At 50.5% G+C, this 17,560-nt stretch overlaps 2 protein-coding genes across 5 annotated transcripts in view; both read right to left on the reverse strand.

Annotated features, from left to right (window-relative positions):
- The window catches only part of RAB44 (RAB44, member RAS oncogene family), a 30,811-nt gene extending 27,930 nt beyond the window's left edge, over positions 1-2,881 (reverse strand). Inside the window, exon 1 of the mRNA XM_037885398.2 lies at positions 2,634-2,881. The gene's annotated coding sequence lies outside the window, so the exon portion shown is untranslated. The remainder of the gene's footprint in view (positions 1-2,633) is intronic.
- A 5,611-nt stretch (positions 2,882-8,492) lies between these two features.
- CDKN1A (cyclin dependent kinase inhibitor 1A) lies at positions 8,493-17,113 on the reverse strand. Of its 4 annotated transcripts, none has more exons than XM_037885397.2 (3): positions 16,965-17,113; positions 11,118-11,543; positions 8,493-10,466 (listed from the first exon to the last, which is right to left on the reverse strand). In XM_037885397.2, exons 1-3 carry the CDS (start codon positions 16,969-16,971, stop codon positions 10,417-10,419), a joined length of 483 nt encoding a protein of 160 aa, XP_037741325.1. In that variant the 5' UTR covers positions 16,972-17,113; the 3' UTR covers positions 8,493-10,416. The 4 variants fall into 4 exon arrangements, with proteins under 4 accessions (XP_037741325.1, XP_043389570.1, XP_043389571.1 ...); XM_043533635.1 differs by lacking the exon at positions 16,965-17,113 and adding an exon at positions 15,192-15,330; XM_043533636.1 differs by lacking the exon at positions 16,965-17,113 and adding an exon at positions 14,770-15,166.
- Between the last annotated feature and the right edge of the window lie 447 nt (positions 17,114-17,560).

Raw genomic sequence — 17,560 nt, forward strand, 5'->3', positions numbered from 1 at the left:
CATTCCCACCCTTGGGGAAGGGATGATGAGGATGGGGCAAAGGTGGTTTTAAATCCTGTTTGTGCTCCCTGTAATCTTTGGCCACGCAGGGGCCTTCCCAACCCCTACTGTAAATTACAGCGATCTCAGGGCTGCTCTAGTGTATGCTCTGCCTCCGATGGGCCCTGGGAAGCAGAAAATAGGCACAGTGCCGTGTACACCCGCCACACCCCCTGCGGCAGGACCTGGGTGCACAGTTGTCGCAGAGCCCTTTATGCCATCTCTGCACCAGCCAGGGAAATCCTCTTTACAGCGGCTATTCTCAGGGGTTCAAACCCGAGTGGGGCCTTAGTGTAAATGAAACCCAAGCCCTTTGGTTAAGCCTCTGCCCAGTTTGATGGTGTTGTTAATTTGCTCATTTTGTGTATATCCTTCTTCTTCTTTAATCCCTCTTACGGGCTTCGCAGTTCTGAGCCTTCCCGAAACAGGAGCTACTGCTCTGAAATGTAGGAGAGGTTCTACAGGAGGTATGGCTTCCCCCTAAACTCCGAGGGAGCATCTTTTGGGGCCCCCATCCTGCAAAGACTTACATGCTGAACTTTGTGTGTGTGCATCAGTGTTGGCAGACCTGTGGCTCTGAATCTCCAGATCCCTCTGCTCAGAGTCCCTCTGTCTTAGGGCCTGCTGTAGCCCCATTACCTTAGTATCTGAGTTCCTCACAATCTTTGATATACTGATCCTCACAATGTCTCTGTATGGTAGGGCAGTGCTGTTCTCTAGCTGTAAAACAGGGATAAAGATACTGACCTCCGTTGCAAAGTGCTTGGAGATCTGCTGATGAAAAGCTCTAGATAAGAGCTCAAGATAATAATTATCCCCACTTTACAGATGGGGAACTGATGGTGCGTCCACACTGCAGAAAAATACCCCACAGCAGCGAGTCTCAGAGCCGGGGTCAACTGACTCAGGCTTGTGCTACAGGCTAAAAGAAAAGCAGCATAGACATTCCCGCTCAGGCTGGAGCCTGGGCTCTGAAACCTGGCAAGAGGGGTGGGTCTCAAAGCCCGGGCTCGGGGCTGAGTGGGAATGTTGGCGCTGCTATTTTTAGCCTCATCACACAGGCTCAACTCAGCTGAACTGAACTCTAAGACTCGCTGGGACAGGGTTTTTCTTGCAGTGTAGATGTACCCTGAGGCACACACAGACTATGGTTTCAATGGGAGTTAGGCACCTAAATACCTCTGACAATCTCAGCATAAGTGACTTGCCCAGGGTCACATAGGCTGTGTGTGGCAGGGAAGAGAATTGAGCTCCTGAATACAAGCTAGCACCCTACCCCACGAGCCACCCTTCCTCTCATTATACATCGCCTGAAGCTGTCCCCAGAGGCTGCTCTTCTCTGTTCATTCTAAACAAATGATATTTGCATGGGAACTAAAGGAGTTAACCGTTTCACACTAAGAGGGGGAGGTTAGGAGGGACGGGGGAGTGATGGTGAGATAGCACGTTAACTTCATCACGTTGTGTGTTTTGAAACGGTTAGACAGAGATGCTGATAAGCATCCAGACTTCATAGGAAATGAGTTACCAGGCTAGAAGACTCAGTACAAACTAAAATAAAGATCGCCCAAACAGGAACTTTTAGTCTAATTTTTCCAGGCTTCCCTTTAAAAATATATCGACATAAAAGGGTTCCGATCTGCAAACCAGCACTGCTATTTAGGGACTGGCCCAGTCCACAGAGTTTGGCTCCTAACTTCGGGTGGTTTGTGATGTGAATCTGTCCTCTGGCCAGAACTAAATGAAACAGAAGCTTCTATGGCAGATCTGGTCATGTGGCTTTAATGACACTTAGCAAATAGGCCCATTGTGTGGGCTTTATGGACAACTTATCTTCACACCACCACAGTGAGGTAGGTGGGAAAGGTTGTGTTATCCCTGCTTTATAGATGGAGAAACTGAGGCACAGAATGGGGAAGAGTTTGCATTTAAAAATGCCTAAGGGGGTTAGATGCCTGAGTGAAGGAGAGGAAATTAGGTGCCTAGTTCCCTTAGAAGCCCCACCTAAAGTGAGTGGGCCCAAGGTCACACATCAGGTGAGTGACAGAGCCAGGATTAGAACTGGAGACCCTCCCAAACTCATGTTTGTTTCTCCAGAGCATGCTGCCTCCTCGGTCTGGTTTTACTGAGCTGTCCTGCACCGATACCTATCCAAGGGAGAAAGGGAAGACAAGCAGAAAGGCAGGCTACCCTGACAGCAAAGAGCTCTCGTGAGGGATCCTATTCAGCTAAAGAGCAGAGTGGGTCTGGGATCTCTCTGGTTGTTACTTGGGTTTTTCAAGTAGCAAGACGTGCACTAACTCAGCCGCAGCAGTTAGATGACGGATTGCATTTGAGACACTTGCATGAGCCTGTTAATATCAAGATCAAAACATTTCCACTAGGGCCCTGATTTTTGGAAGTGTTTGGCACCCCTGAAAATCCAGCCTTGATTAAATCAAATTGGGAGCCAAATTAGACAAACTTTTTTTTTAAGCAACATGGAAACTATTTCTTTGTGAGGAAGAGTAGATCAGTTCAGGGTTTTGCAGCAGATTTTGGGGCTAAATCTGCCTCAGGAATAAAAAAGCAACCGAGCTGTAAAATGCACTTACCTTTCAGCAGTGCCTCTGGGAGAGGATTTCAGACGTTGCGAAGTGCGGGGCACCTTCTCTGAAGTGAGTTGGTTCCTTTATTTCTTGCGGGAAGTTAGCACAGTAAGTGCAGAGGAGCGGTCTGCTTCTGCTGTTATGTTTCATCAACCTGGCTCGGGCATGATCTGACATTTTCTTTCTCTTGCTCAACTCACTTTTCCGCTGTTGGGTGAAATATAACAGTTAGAGTTCCCTGCGTTTCCTGTTCACGAAACATTGCTTTGTGACCTTAACATAGGAAGCCAATATTTAAAGGGACACCGTTGATATAAAACATAGAGATAGGTTCCAGATTTTCCAAAGTTCTCAGCTTCTACGGGGAACAATTGAGAATCCCCCACTTATAACAAAGGTAGCTACTGCTGAACTCCTAAAAAACCTGGCCTGTAGATTGTAAGTGCTTTGGGGCAGGGATGTGTCTTTTTAATATGCCTGTAAAGCGCCCAGCACTCTTTTGGGTGCTATGCCAATCATTCTAATTTAAATGGCCTTTGCCTGTATTTTCAAACCCCAACAAAGTCCAGATGCTTTTAGCTCTGGGGTTTCGGTTCAGTCCCACTCTCTGGCTGGGAATTTCAAGGGAACACAAGGGAGGTAGGCATCCTTTGAGTCTGGAGCGTCTAACTGCCGTAGGTTCTTTAGAAATTCCCCACCTGCCATTATTAACCTGAATTTTAAAAAATCTAATTTAGTTTTCACCTTTTGGGCTGTACTTTGGGACAGTGGAACTAGACTGGTCAGTGTCTCTTTTGCTGAATTGGAATTAATTTGCAAACTGGACACCATTAAATTAGGCTTGAATAAAGACTGGGAGTGGATGTATCATTACACAAAGTAAAACTATTTCCCCATGTTTATTTCCTTCCCCCCCACCCCCGTTTCCTCACAAGTTCTTGTCAACTGCTGGAAATGGTCCACCTTGATTATCACTACAAAAAGTTTTTTTTTTCCTCTCCTGCTGGTAATAGCTCACCTTACCTGATCACTCTCGTTACAGTGTGTACGGTAACACCCATTGTTTCATGTTCTCTGTGTATATAAAATCTCCCCACTGTATTTTCCACTGCATGCATCCAATGAAGTGAGCTGTAGCTCAGGAAAGCTTATGCTCAAATAAATTTGTTAGTCTGTAAGGTGCCACAAGTCCTCCTGTTCTTTTACTTTGGTTTCCCACATCTGGTGCAGAGAGGTTTCATGACTTAGATCAGTGATTCTCAACACAGGGTACGCATACCCTTAGGGGTGCGCAGAGGTCTTCCAGGGGGTACATCAACTCATCTAGATATTTGCCTAGTTTTAAAACAGGCTGCAAGCATTAGTGAAGTCAGTACAAACTAAGATTTCATATCATGACTTGTTTAAACTGCTCAATATACTATGCACTGAAATGTAAGTACAATATTTATATTCCAGTTGATTTATTTTATAATTATATGGTAAAAATGAGAAAGTCAGCCATTTCTCAGTACTAGTGTGCTGTGACACTTTTCTATTTTTATGTCTGATTTTGTAAGCAAGTAGTTGTTAAGTGAGGTGAAACTTGGGGTACGCAAGACAAATCAGACTCCTGAAAGGGGTACAGTAGTCTGGAAAGTTGAGAGCCACTGACTTAGATGATGTGTATAAAGTACGTTGGAGTTGAAAAGATAAGTGCTAAGTATTATTTTATTCAGGGACCAGAACTGAAGTGCCATGCTCAGTGCCTGTTATGACACTTAGATCAGAGTTATTCGTACCGAGCACTGATTCTTGCTCTCCAAAGCTGAGCGAACTGGAACATGAGCTTTGCACTGACCTGCCTATGGGTGCTTTATGGGTGGGGTGAGCGTGTCCCTAGGACCTCTGCACATAACTGGACACATCCAACAGATCCTATCTTCCTCCCCGCGGAGGAATTCAAAGCCAAGCTCATGCACTTACCCGCAAAGTGTTTTAATGTTAGAGATAGCGCAGGTGCCGTGTTCTCCACCTCCGAGGGCTTACCTCCAGGTGTAGAACCTACCTGGCAAGCAGCTTTGTTTGCTTGTGCATTGTTCTTAATGATAAGTTGTGGGTAGTTCAAAATCTGGACAGCTGTTGCAGCTATGGGGCTCTTTGGACCATTTGGAGAACCCGAGAGGTGACGGGGGTGGGATGTTAGTGTGATGCCAGCACACAATGGAAGGATTGTGACGTGTAGGCTTATTCCATGCTGTCTGATTTGCAGTGTTATACGTGCCAGAGAGTTCAGCTGCTTCCTTCAGCAGGATTTACAGAAAGTGGCAGGATTTGTGAGAGAATCCTATTGATTAAGTTGGGCAGGCAGCGTGGCACTTGCAGTTATCAGGAAATGGGACACCTGTATGAGAGGAGGTGAATTGCGAAAACAGTCATCACAGAAACCTGCTGTGGCCCTTCTGCAACAGATGAGTGGTTGCCAAGTGTGCATTGTAGCTAAGTGCCTCAAGAGCCTGAGGAAGATCCTGCTTAAATCTGTCTCCGGCTACATCTCACTGAAAGCTGTCTAACCTCCTGTGTGATGGGGAAGAGCAGCTGAGGAAATGAGCCTGGCTCATTTTGAGAGGTGTTCAGATCTCAGGGGATATTTATCTACTGATCTGTTTATGTGCTCCGTATCTTTTCCTGCTGACAACCTGCCGGGAAGCAGTGACAGTCACTGGAAGAGTCGGACAGATTGACGTAGGAGGAAAGATTAAAAGGGCTAAATCTGTAGAGCTTGGCTGAGGAACAACTAAGGGATAGTATGACAATGCTCTGCAAATATTTGAGGGGTGTTAACACATTAGGAGAGGGAAGAATGATTTAGCCTGGAGTACAGGGGTGTGAATTAAGAAAGGCAAAACGCCCGGAAAATGAGGTGTGTTAAGGTGTAGAATTCATACCCTCAAGGAAGCGGTAAAGCCCCATTGTTCTGTAGCAGCAGGGACAGGAGCTGAGTGGGTGACAGAAATGATCTAAGGGCCCAGATCCTCTGCTGGTGTAAGTCCGCCCAACTCCAGTGCCATGAATGAGTCAGGCTGATTTATGGCAGCCAAGTTTGTGGCCCATGATCTTCATTGGAGCTCTGATGGAAAGAAGTGGTGTTGCAGAGTAGGATACCAGGGCTTGGTAGATTAGTTCTAAAGCAGGGGTTGGCAACCTTTGAGAAGTGGCGTGCCAAGTCTTAATTAATTTAAGGTTTTGCGTGCCAGTAATAAATTTTACATTTACAGGGGCCCCCTGATGGAATCCCAGACTGGCAGCGGGCTGAGCAGGCCGGCGGCCAGGACCCTGGCTGGAACCCCAGACCAGCAGTGAGGTGAGTGGGGCCAGCGGCTGGTATCCCAGGCCAGCAGCAGGCCGATGGCTGGGACCCCGGCTGGCAAGGGGCAAGCGCCCGGAACCCCAGACCATCGGCAGGCTGAGCGGAGTGGCGGACAGAACCCCAGACCAGCAGCCGCTCACCTGCTGCCGCTGGGGTTCCGCCGGCTCCTGCCAGCTGGGGTCCTGGCCGCCAGCCCTGCTCAGCCCGCTGCCAGCCATGGTTTCCGTTCACCCAGGCCAGCAGCAGGCTGAGCGGGCCCGGCGGCCAGGACCCTGGCTGGCAAGGGGCCGGCGGCTGGAACCCCAGACCGGCAGCGGGCAGAGCGGCTCAGCCCGCTGCCGGTCTGGGGTTCTGTCTGCCAGCTCCTGCCAGCCGGGGTCCCAGCTGCCAGCTGGGGGTTCCATTCACCCAGGCAGGCAGCAGGCTGAGTGGGGCTGGTGGCCAGGACCCTGGCTGCCAGCAGCGTGCCAGTAAAAGTTGGCTTGCATGCCGCCTTTGGCACGTGTGCCGCAGGTTGCCGACCCCTGTTCTAAAGGAAGGGGAAGTGTTTTTTTCAGACTCAGTCATGCTTGGGAGCCCTGAATAAGGTCTGTAAATTGTTTGTGATTGAGGGAGTCCAGTCTCAGAGCCTTCAGTGACCTCAGCACATGGATTTGCTAGGCAGCTAAGACTATGCTGCAAAGTGTGTCTAAATACTTATGTGGCCCCACACTACCCCAGCCCATGTCTACACCACAAAATTAAGTTGACCCAACTTATGTCAGTATACAGCCACCACAGTAATGACATCGTTTGTGTGTGTCTGCCCCTTGCTCCGTGTGTTGGTGGTGCACATCCTCCCCTGGAGCGCTTGTATTGATTGTACTGTCTTGAGTGGGGGATTGTGGGATGGCTCCTGAAAGCCACTAACAGTCAACATAGGCAACGCAGTAACAGTCCATCAACATAACTGCACTGGCCTTGACTCTACACCACTCATGGAGATATCGGTGTAGTGGAGCAGTTACATCAGCAGGAGTGACATTTAAGTGCAGACACTGTGACATTCTGTACCCTGGGGGAGCACCCTGTAGCCCCCATATTCCTAATTTATATGGGATTGTGATCTTGCATACAAAGCATGCCTTGTGAGGTATCAGGGGAAAGGTTATGATCTGCTGAAAGTCATGTCTCTAGCCATATCATTAATGCATATGAAGTTCTGAGAAGTGTGTTGTATGGTTGTCATGAAAACATACTGTAAGTTGAGGAATCAGCCAGATATTAGCTCCCCAGAGGCAACAGCAAGGAAAGTCACCAACGCCCAGGCAAGGTGTCAAACAAACAACCATTGTCCAGCAAGGGAGCTACAATTCAGTGACTCACCTGCATGAGGTTACACCAGGGGAATTGCTCAACCTTGCCTGGAGACTCAGCAATGGCCCCAGACATGCCTGGACTTGCATTCTACAAGCACATGGACTGAGGAGATCAAACTGAACACAGGGGGCCCAGCCTTGGCCCATCTCCTTCACCCACTTACGCTGCAAGCAACAAGGACAGTCTGAAAACTCCAGTTGAGGGGACTGGCCCAGATTTCAAGGGTGAAATTTGTGTACTATGAACTGCAATATGCAGTGGGGTGAGAAAAAACTGTTTAATCTAAATGTTGCCTAGTCTAATAGGGTTGAGAGTTTAGACTGCGTACTTACGTTTTATTTTCATTTGGTAACTAACTGACTTTTTGCCTATCACTTAAAATCTACCTTTTGTAGTCAATCAATTTGTTTTACTGGTTGAGTTTGCCTGAAGTGAATGGTAAATATGCTCAGGTTTTAAAAAGGCTGGTGTATGTCCACTTTCCATTGATGAAGTGGTGAACCAATTAATAAATTTGCACTGCTCACCCTCAGCAGCACAAGCTGGTATATTCCTGAGGTACAGTGCTGGGGGGGATTTGGCTGTGCCTTTCCCTGTGTGATTCATGAGTGGCTCTGGGAGCATTCATGCAATCTCACTGGCTATGGGGCATCACATGTGGTTATGCTGAGTGATCACAGCACCTGGAGGGGTTTGTGGCTTGTCACTAGCAAGGGATTGTGCGAGATAGCCCCAGCTGGAGAGAGTTCAGTAGGTACAATGGTCCCACAGTCCCAGACTGCACCCCGGGGAACCAGTCACACATGCTTCTATAGTTAGGTCATCACGAGCTGCCTTGCATTGACCTAACCCTGTTGTGCAGGCCAGGCCTTAGTATATGAGCTGCTTAATGTGTTTATCCTCAAGGCCCATGAGGCAGAGTAGTGCTATTATCCCCATTGTACAGATGGGGGCCTGGGGCCCAGAGAGACCAAGTGACAGGCCCAAGTCACACCTACATAGCAAAGCGAGGAACGGAACCCAGATCTGAGTCCAGGCTTACACCTGCACTATCCTTCATGCAGACAGTGACATGGAGTGCATTAATAGCATACTTGGTTCTGAAGTTACTCGCACTCTTCAGAGCAGGCAAAGAGAAGACAGGGGACGAGCAAGCGTCATTTATACATAGTGTTTATTCATAATAAAGTTACATTTTTAAACTAGATTTTTCCAATAGATGCAGCAGCATTTTATTTACAGATACAAGTATTAGTGCTGAAAGTTTGCTGGCGTTACCCTGAACGCAAAGTGCAGCAAGGAGTGGGGGTGTGAAGGGATCTGTTCTGTCCAGGGTTAGAAGTCCAACTCCATTAGCAGAGGGGATGAACCCATCACTGAGAGAAAGTGCCTAAGAATCTGATGTTTCTCGAGACCATTTCGAACAGAGATTGCAGCCTTTGTGGACAGACAAACCGGCCATGAAAACCAGCAGCAGGAGCCACGAGAATCTGGCCCCTAACACAAGAGGACGACATGCAGTGAGTCTAACTACAGAGCTAGAACTGCTGAAGCCATGACATGAACCACCACATAATGAGGGAGACCAGCAGCTAAACCTCCTTCTGGAGGGCGAAGTGGGAAGGGAATTAGCCCTGCTGTAGAGTGGTGCTACAATTCTACTGTAGCAATCACAAAGTCTAGCAACTGCTGAGTAGATGGATCCCACACAGAACACACCCTGCAAGAGCCTAGTGGCAGGAGCTAGTGGTGTATTCTGACAAGAGCAGGGGGAACTAAAGGTGAGTCTTAGACAAATTCTGCTCTCAGGCTAGTGCTGAAATCTGCCAGTGCAGCATTTGGGCCTGGGCACAACCAGGTGGCATCAGTAGTCTGTTTCCACTCAAGGGTGCATCAAGCAGCTTTACAAGTAGTGAACAGGACTGGCAGGTATTAGCAGAGGAGATGTCTAACCCTGCCAGAATCCGCCCCCCTCCCCCACAATCCTCAATCCCCATCTCCTACTGCCAGCCTCCCTGTAATGCAGAAGAACGGCCCAAGGAATGGAGCTACAAATTATTCCGTTCCTCAAGTCAGCAAGCAGAGGGCAAAGTTTAAACACCAAGCAGAACTTGATCTGAGCTAGTCAGGGAGAAAGCTGGATGCGCCATCCGGTTACCCAGCTAAGCATCCACTCCCTGCTCATTCAGGTAGGCCCTGCAGTCAAGGATGCTTGTTTTATGGGCAACACACATCTCCTTTCCCACCCCCACCTTAAGCATTCCTTTTCAGGAAGCAGAGCCCCAGCTTGAGACAGATACCCTTCTACCAGTGCAGGCCCACTGCACTCACAGCTAACTCCTGCCCAGGCAGATGGAGAGTGTTGATGCTGCCCAGGAGCAGGAGTGAGGCTTTAGAAGAGCATGTACATAAGCATCCCGTGGCCATGAGGACCAGTTGCCATGGGCCAGAGCCTCAGCTGGGGAGCTATGCTCTTTTACACTTTACTTCAGTGAAAGTAAAACACTCTTTACAGCAGCTTAGGATCTAGGCCCATCTCTCCTCCACCCACCCCTTTTACCCTGTGGTCCTGAGGGCAAGGTGTAGCTGGTCAGGGGGGTTGAGACTTACCACTCTCATTCCTACCCCTCCTTGTTGAGTGTCACACTGGCCTGTTCTGAAGGCTCAATTTTCAGCATTTATCATTCCCTCTTCTCCAAGGCCTACGAAAGGAGGTAATCAAATATTCCACATCTATTTTAAATAAAGCCTTCACAATACACATTGCACACAAGTGGGTCCTTAGACACCTAGCCCTATTCATAAATACGACACTAAACTCTGCATCACTTCATAATAGACAGATCCAGTAGGCAGCTTATACAGTACAATGCAGAGGGAGGCTTCTAACTAAGTCTTCCTGCCGCTAAGTCCTTACACAGACTTCATTCAGCCCCTAAGGCAGCCCTTCCACAGACTTCAATAGAAACGGTCTTCCTAGAGGGCTGCAGAGGACCAGTAGGGTTAGTAGTTGAAGACACATCCTGATGACTGTGCCCCAGCCAAGAGGCACACAGAAACAGAACAACTTGTGCTGTAGCATCACGGATTTGGCTTGCAAGGGACAATCCTCCGCTTCGAACTGTAGAAATCTGGAGGGAGAAAGAAAAGGAGACTACTGAGCGTGCTCTCAAGCGAGAGGGCAAATGAGCCCTTCCAATAAACTGTGGCTGGAGGAGCTTTATGAGCAATAAGCATCTGTATTTGTTTTGGCAAGAGTAATCCGGAGTCATGCTTCAGATTGCCTGGCTGATAGTGAGAAAAGGCCCATCTGTGCAGAGTTTTAACAAGTTCCCTTTGGCTATCTGGTTGAATGGCTATGGGCTGCTGGTTTGATTTTTATCATCTGCTCCAGTCTTGTGATTTATTGACCTGAGATCTAGGAAATTGGATTTGGATTCCCAGCTCTGCCAGCCACCCCGTGTGATGTCATTTGAGATTCCTTTCCCCAGATGTAGCAAGCAGAGAATACTGGCCTTCCCCCCGCACTGTAAGCTCTCCAGGGTAGAGATTGCCTCTTACAACACTACCTGCTTTCTTTATACCTACTGCCAGGAGATCCTGATCTCAGCTGGAGCCTCAAGGCAATGCTGTAGTGCGAACAGGTGAACTGACGCTAGGTGCCCTGTGCCACCCCACAGATCCGACTTGACTGGTCAAGCTGCCACTGACATTCTGTCTCTTGCTCTGGTAGCCATTGGGGGTACTTGTGAACTAGGGGTAGGACAAGCATTCGTACTTACCTTTTATGCTGGTCTGCTTGCGTTTCAGGTGCCGTGGGGGGCTGGTCTTGCGGGACTCAGAGCCCGTCTGTACTGCTTCACTTGAGAGGGCCACGTTAAGATCCTTTGTAGAAATCTTACGTGCTGGAGAGCTCTGGTTCTTCTCTCCACCATTCCCTTTGGAGTGGCTTGGGTCCTGAGAAGGCAGGCAAGCAGGAGACATGTCAGGATAGAGGACTCTCTCCCACTTGAGCTTGCCTTCCAGCGGTGTTTCCGTCTCAAAGTCAAAATTCCACCTGTGTTGAGCTTCTTCCAGATGTCTCCTCATCAAGTCCTGTAAGTCATTCTGGAGCTGCTCATGATCCACCGGGCCAAAGAGGTTTCGGCAGATCTTCCTGTTGCAGGGGGCCTGATGCATGTTACTCTGTGACAGAGGCATGTTTCCAGCTGGAAGGAAAATGAGCAACATATGGTTACTAAGCTGCAGCGCAAGTGATCAAAGTTAGGCTACTAAGTGAATTAGTAAATGATCACAGAGGTCCATGGGATCAGGCATCTCCTGGGACCATCCCCGCCATGCAGCGCTGAGCAATCATGTAATCCATGTAATCTATGTACTGTAATGTAATCCATGCAAGGGTCAAGCACTTGTCTCCCTCTAGTGTCTGGTTTACATGGGGATTGAATCTGCTACAGCTTCCCAGCTATAGGACTTAATCCTTGAGCTCAAGTGGTAAGGGCTGATCCATCTAGTGCTCAAAGTCGTAGGTTCAAACCCTGCTGTCAGCCCTGTGGTCCAATAAGAGATATTACCTCACCCACCTTCTATCTCTAATACCCTGGGACTGACACTGCTACAACAAGACTGGATCTCAACTTGGAGGATATTTAAAATCAGAATTGGATCTGAATTCAAGTTTGCATGAGACAGATTCATGTGTGAGCAGATGGCAAAGCCAACAGGAAATATTAGGTGAATTTCTTAAATCCAAGTAGTAGAACATAGCAGCAAGGAACTATGCTTTGAACAAGCTGCATAGAACAAATTACAAGCTTGTCCATTTTGGTAATCCCTTATCGGTAAACCTCTTGGATAACCGCCGATAAAGATCCTGCTTTGCAGATGGAGGCAAAGAGCAGCCACACTTGAGGTCTATAAACAGGAGATGCACCTAAGTGGTAAAGAAAGTTGCCAATTGCTAATGAAAATCCCAAAAGGGTTCTAACCTCCCACCCTCCTGCTGATGTGGACGTGCAGGATTATAAAGGAATCCCTTTTCAGCTTGTAATTATGTAAGGAGACTTGTTTTAAAGGGCACAGTGATATTTTAAAAAGCATTCATCCAAGTTTGAGCCCATGAATTTATTCCCATAGAGTCTGATGGGAAGCTTCTACTGACTGCAGCAGGAACAGAGGATGCTCAGTACAAAACATCCACCCCACAATGGACAGAGGGCAGTCACAATAGGCCCATGAGCAGAAAGCTAGAGCCAAGTAAGTTATTAGCAGTCAAACGGGGCAAAATTTTCACCAAAGCTTTATGCCAGAAAAAAAATTTTTTTTAAAATAATAATGCAGATTTGCATCAACCAAAACAATTCAGGAATTTGACAATTTTAATAAATAGTTTGAAAAAAGGATTATGAAAATCTGAACACAGAGTTTGAGGTTCTCTTTACTGTTATATGCCAACAAAAAACCAACAATGTTTTGGGTTCAACTCAAAATGAATTTGATTCCAGTAATGCAAGGGGGAAAAAAGTTATTTTCACTGCTTTAATTAGCCGTGAACTGTTTGCTCATCTTGGCCCTCACACTGTCCTTTGGCAGCAACAATTTAGCCTTTATGCTATTAGTCTGGAAGACATTTAGTCACCACAGAGCCTAAAGGCCACATTTGGCTTGTATATCTTGAACCTTAACCTTTAATGGCCTCAGTGCCTATAATATTCTATTGATCCAGCTTGTCCTGTTCTTGCCTTTTCACCCAGAGAGGAAGAGGCTAAGAGATTAAAAATAGAACTCAACCTTCATATCGCCTGACAGTTCACACCCTTGTAAACAGTTCAGTGGAATGACATCATTGTGAGTCAGTCAAGTTCCTACATGTCCAAACAAGCCCTGGCAGGTAACAAGTTTCAACTGGCTGCTACATCTGAAAGCAAACACCCACACCCATTAGAATGCAAGAATACCCACTCCTGAGAGATACTGAGCATTCTCAACACCTACCACTAAAACTTAAACTGGAGTCAAAAGCCTGGTCTACAGTAGAAAGTGAGGTCGGTTTAACTGCATCAGTCAGGGATGTGAAAAATCCACACCCCTGAGCAGCATAGTTAAACAGACCTAAGTCCTCATATAGACAGCGCTAGGTCAACAGGAGAATTCGTCCGTCGACCAAGCTACGGCCTCTCGGGAAGAGCCTCTCCCATCAGTGTAGGTAGTGTCTACACTGAAGTGCTACATCAGACAAGCCTGCAGCTAAGCTACTCAGCCCCTCACAGGATCAGTGTGCCACAAAACTGCACAACCTCGCATTAAGACTAATGCTTCATCCTCCGCTCCTGATTGTGTGTGTTGGAAGCTGCTGAGTGCGGACAACACAGGGCTGGTCTTTACTTTTAATTTCCTGAAGAGTCAGTTTGATGACTTGAAGAACCATTGAAGTCATTTTCATTTCCTGTCATACAATGAAGCTTTCTTGCAAGTCCCATTAAATTCTGCTACAGAACCCTGCAGACTTGAACAAGCAGCTGATACAGGGCAAGGTTTGTGGTCACCAGTGGGTGCCAGGGCAGTGCCGAACAACTACGCAGCTCTAGGCAAGTGCTTCAGGTAAGCAAAAGGCAACTTGTCACTGGCTCGGCTCACCCTGAGCCCTCTAAGAAACAGGAGTCATCGCTTCCCTAAGCCAGTTTCTTACAGGTGGCAGGATCTCAATAGGAAATTAAGTTGGGTGCAGTGATCAAGTCAATTGCACTCAGAGTGCAGAGAGCCTGCTGCGTGACCTTGGCAAGTCTTACATGTCCCAAAGTGACACGAGAGACTGGCCTAGCACAAGGAGGAGTATAGGGGGAGGTTTAATTACAGTAAGATTTTGACAGGTTTCAGAGTAGCAGCCGTGTTAGTCTGTATTCGCAAAAAGAAAAGGAGGACTTGTGGCACCTTAGAGACTAATTTATTTGAGCATAAGCTTTTGTGAGCTACAGCTCACTTCATCAGATGCATTTTGGGGATCCTTTGAAGAGCGCCGTGTATGTTCAAGCTAAACATCCAAGTCTTCAGCCACAGCAGGATTTTGGTTTCGAGAGAGACAGCAGAGAGGAGATCCTGGAAGCGAGTGAACTTGACAGCAGGATTTTTGGGCTCAGTGCAGCCCCTTCCTTCCCATACACCCATGTTGGGAAAGGAAATTCTATGGGCAAAAAGAACAGCAGCAAGGAAACAAGTTTTAAAGTCCATCTGTCTGCAGCCCATTTATTGCAGATCTCTGGAACGATCTGGGGCTTGGTCTCATTAATATTGCAGTTTCTAGGCAAAGCATGTCTGGAGAGGGAGGAAGTGGAACTATTCTGGGTCATTTGCAGGCTTCACTCGCCTTACTTGTGAGCTTTATGACTCTATTGCTCCCGTCAACCATCTTAACCTAATTAATTAAAGTAGCTTTACCTGAATAGCCACTTCCAGCGATAACTGCCAGCTTTTTACACCAGACGTGCAAGTGTTCAGTTTATTAGCAGTGTACCACTTTGTCCACCAGGGGGGGTTTGTCACCCAGGAATAAACATCTTCCCACCCCTCACTGCAGTAGCCTCCTGGAGCTTCTATTTCTTGTTCATACCAGAGGCAGAGTGAGGGATTATTTGCAATCAGAGTGAAACCTAGCGAAGAGCCCGCCAAAATGACACATCCTGGGACATGCAGAGTGACATGTCTAGGGGAGGCTGGGATTACATCATCTTGGACCAGCCCAAGGGGCCGATGAGTACAGCGGGGAATGAATAACATTGTGAAATATCCCTTTAGACACAGGCGCTCAATCCACAAACAGCATTTGCGCCTTTCTGCCGGTTACGCTGGCTGGACCCTACCGCAAGGTTCTTTTAGTTTCTGCCGGACCCACAGGGATCCTTGCCGGTGGTGGAACAAGCCTGCAGGGAGGAGCGAGCACTTCAGCTGTAAAAGTGCTGTCCCAATGCAAACGGGACGGCAGATCAGCGGTGGGGCTGAGCAGAGGACGACTTGGCCAGCCCTACCGCTATCTGGGCGGCTTCTGCTGCTGTCCTGCCGGGCTCTGCAGCAGCCAGCGGCCAGCACAGACTCGCCCAGCTCCTATCAGTCCGATCCTCCTGTTCCTCGGAAGTGCCCGGGGGACACCGAGTTCCAGCGGAGCGAGGCGGTCCCCGATGGGGGCGGTGCTGACGCAGCCACCCAGCCGGCCTGGGCGGGGCTTGGCCCCAGTGGGTTCTCGCATGGCTCTTCCTGGACGTGTTTAGACCAGAGCTTCAGGGAAGTCCCGGCCCGACGTGCGCTTGGCAATGACTCGCGAGCCCGTGCAATGGGGCCGGTCTCTTGCATCACGGCGAGCGTGTGACTGCTGCGAACCGCCGGCTGCCGGCCGCCCAGACATGCCCGGGCAGCTCCCCGCCCCACTGGCCGGCCCGGGCGGCCGGCTCCGCAGCGCCCCCCGCTGTCGAGCCCGGCGAAGGCCGGGCGTGCCGACCAGCTGGCGTCATGTGTTTTAGTGTCCCACGCCATGGCACCGCGGCCAATCGCCCGCCCGCAGCTCGCCCGCTCCTGACACCCACGGCAGCCGGCCCTGGCCCCGGGCCCGCGGCTTTCACTGCCCCGCTGCGGCTGCGAGGCTCCCGCCGCCCCGAAAACGAAACGTTTCCCCATCGGGTCCCCCCGGCGGGCTTGGGGAGGGGGGTTTGCTGGGCAGATCGGTCGCCTCTTGCCGCCGTCATCCGTGGCCATATGGCCCGAGGGTCTAATCCAACATGCGCCACACTCGCCCCATCCCCTAGGCTTCACCTCGCCGCGCTTCGGAAGGAGACGTGTAAACCCAAATGACACCCAGCACCGCTCCTGGCGCGTGTGCGCTCCCAGACCGGCCCGGCAGGGCTAGTGGCCGTGGTGGGGGGGGGTCCCCCCAGCAAGGGGCGCCCCCCAGTTCCAGCCCTATGGGGTCATTGGGTATCCCAGCCCTTCCAGGGCAGATACTGCCCCTGTTCCCAGCCCTACGGCGCGTTAAGGGCACTGCTCCGGGATCTTCGCATCCTCCGTGAGGGTGACCAGCTCACCGGTCGGTGCGGGGCAGGAGGCGGCCGGGGGCCCCGGGAAGGGAGTGGGAGGCTCCCCAGCAAGCGAAACCGATAGAGCCAGAGCAGCTTGGGATGTAGGAGGAAGAAATCCCCACCAGCAGCCGGGAGGGAGACACCGGGAGCCCCTGACCAAGGGGGAAGCGGGGTCTCGACTCCTGCCTCGCTTCTCGGGAAGCCCCCCGGTGACCCCGATCGGTGCGGGACAGCCGTAGGCTCCCGGTCGGCTGGGCTTCGCCTCGGGCGCTCCAGAGTGGGGGCCCCTCCGACGCCCCTTTAGCTAAGGGGAAGAGCCCGCGCCGGTGTCGCGAAGCGGGGTGGGACCCCCGGTACCTGGGGCCAGGGAGCCGTGAAGACGCCTCCTCTCCCATCGGCCCGGAGTTCGGGTCCCCAGCCAGGGGGTGTCACAGATCGTGCGCGAATCCACCCTGCAGAGGGGGGCGAGGAGACTCGGGGACAGATACCCGGCGGACAAGGGGATGCACGGACCCGCCCCAAAGGACACGGGACAAAGACACGCCCCGATCCCCCAGCCCCTCTCACCTCGCATCCAGCCACCGCCTCCCAGCCCGGCCCGGCCCGGACTCTGCCCGCTGCTGCGTCTCTGCGAACCTCCGGCGGCGGCTCTGAGCGCTGCGCCCGGCTGCCAGCCCGTATATAGCCGGGCGGAGCGCTCCGCCCCCGGCCCTCCCCACCTGCTCCGCGCAGCAAGGGATCCCCCCGGCTCCTTAGCCCCGGGCTGGAGGGGGCCTGGCGGCCGCTCGCGCTGGCGATGCGGCGACCTGCCCCGCTGGGGGCGGAATTAACCCCCGCGGCCCGGCCCGCCCCGAGCTCCGCGCCCAGGGGCGCGGGAGAAGCACCTGGACCGCTCGGATCAGGTGCCGTTAGCAGCCGCTGCCCTAGAAGCGAGGGTCCGGATCCCCTTGCCAGCCCCTAGGCCAGCCAGTGTATCTGTACCACGGGATTACAGGTGAGCTGCCCCACAAGCCCCGCCTCTGCTGCTAGTCACCCCTCTGGCAAATCTGGCCGCGGGTTTGTTACCCCTGTCCGCGATGGCTGGTTGCCCCTCATGTGTGATTTCAGAGCGACCGTCTTTATAGCTCATGGTAAGAACTTCAGGCCAGCCTTTGCTCTTAGCT

This window comes from Chelonia mydas, chromosome 21, assembly GCF_015237465.2.
Source record: "Chelonia mydas isolate rCheMyd1 chromosome 21, rCheMyd1.pri.v2, whole genome shotgun sequence".
NCBI lineage: Eukaryota > Metazoa > Chordata > Testudines > Cheloniidae > Chelonia > Chelonia mydas.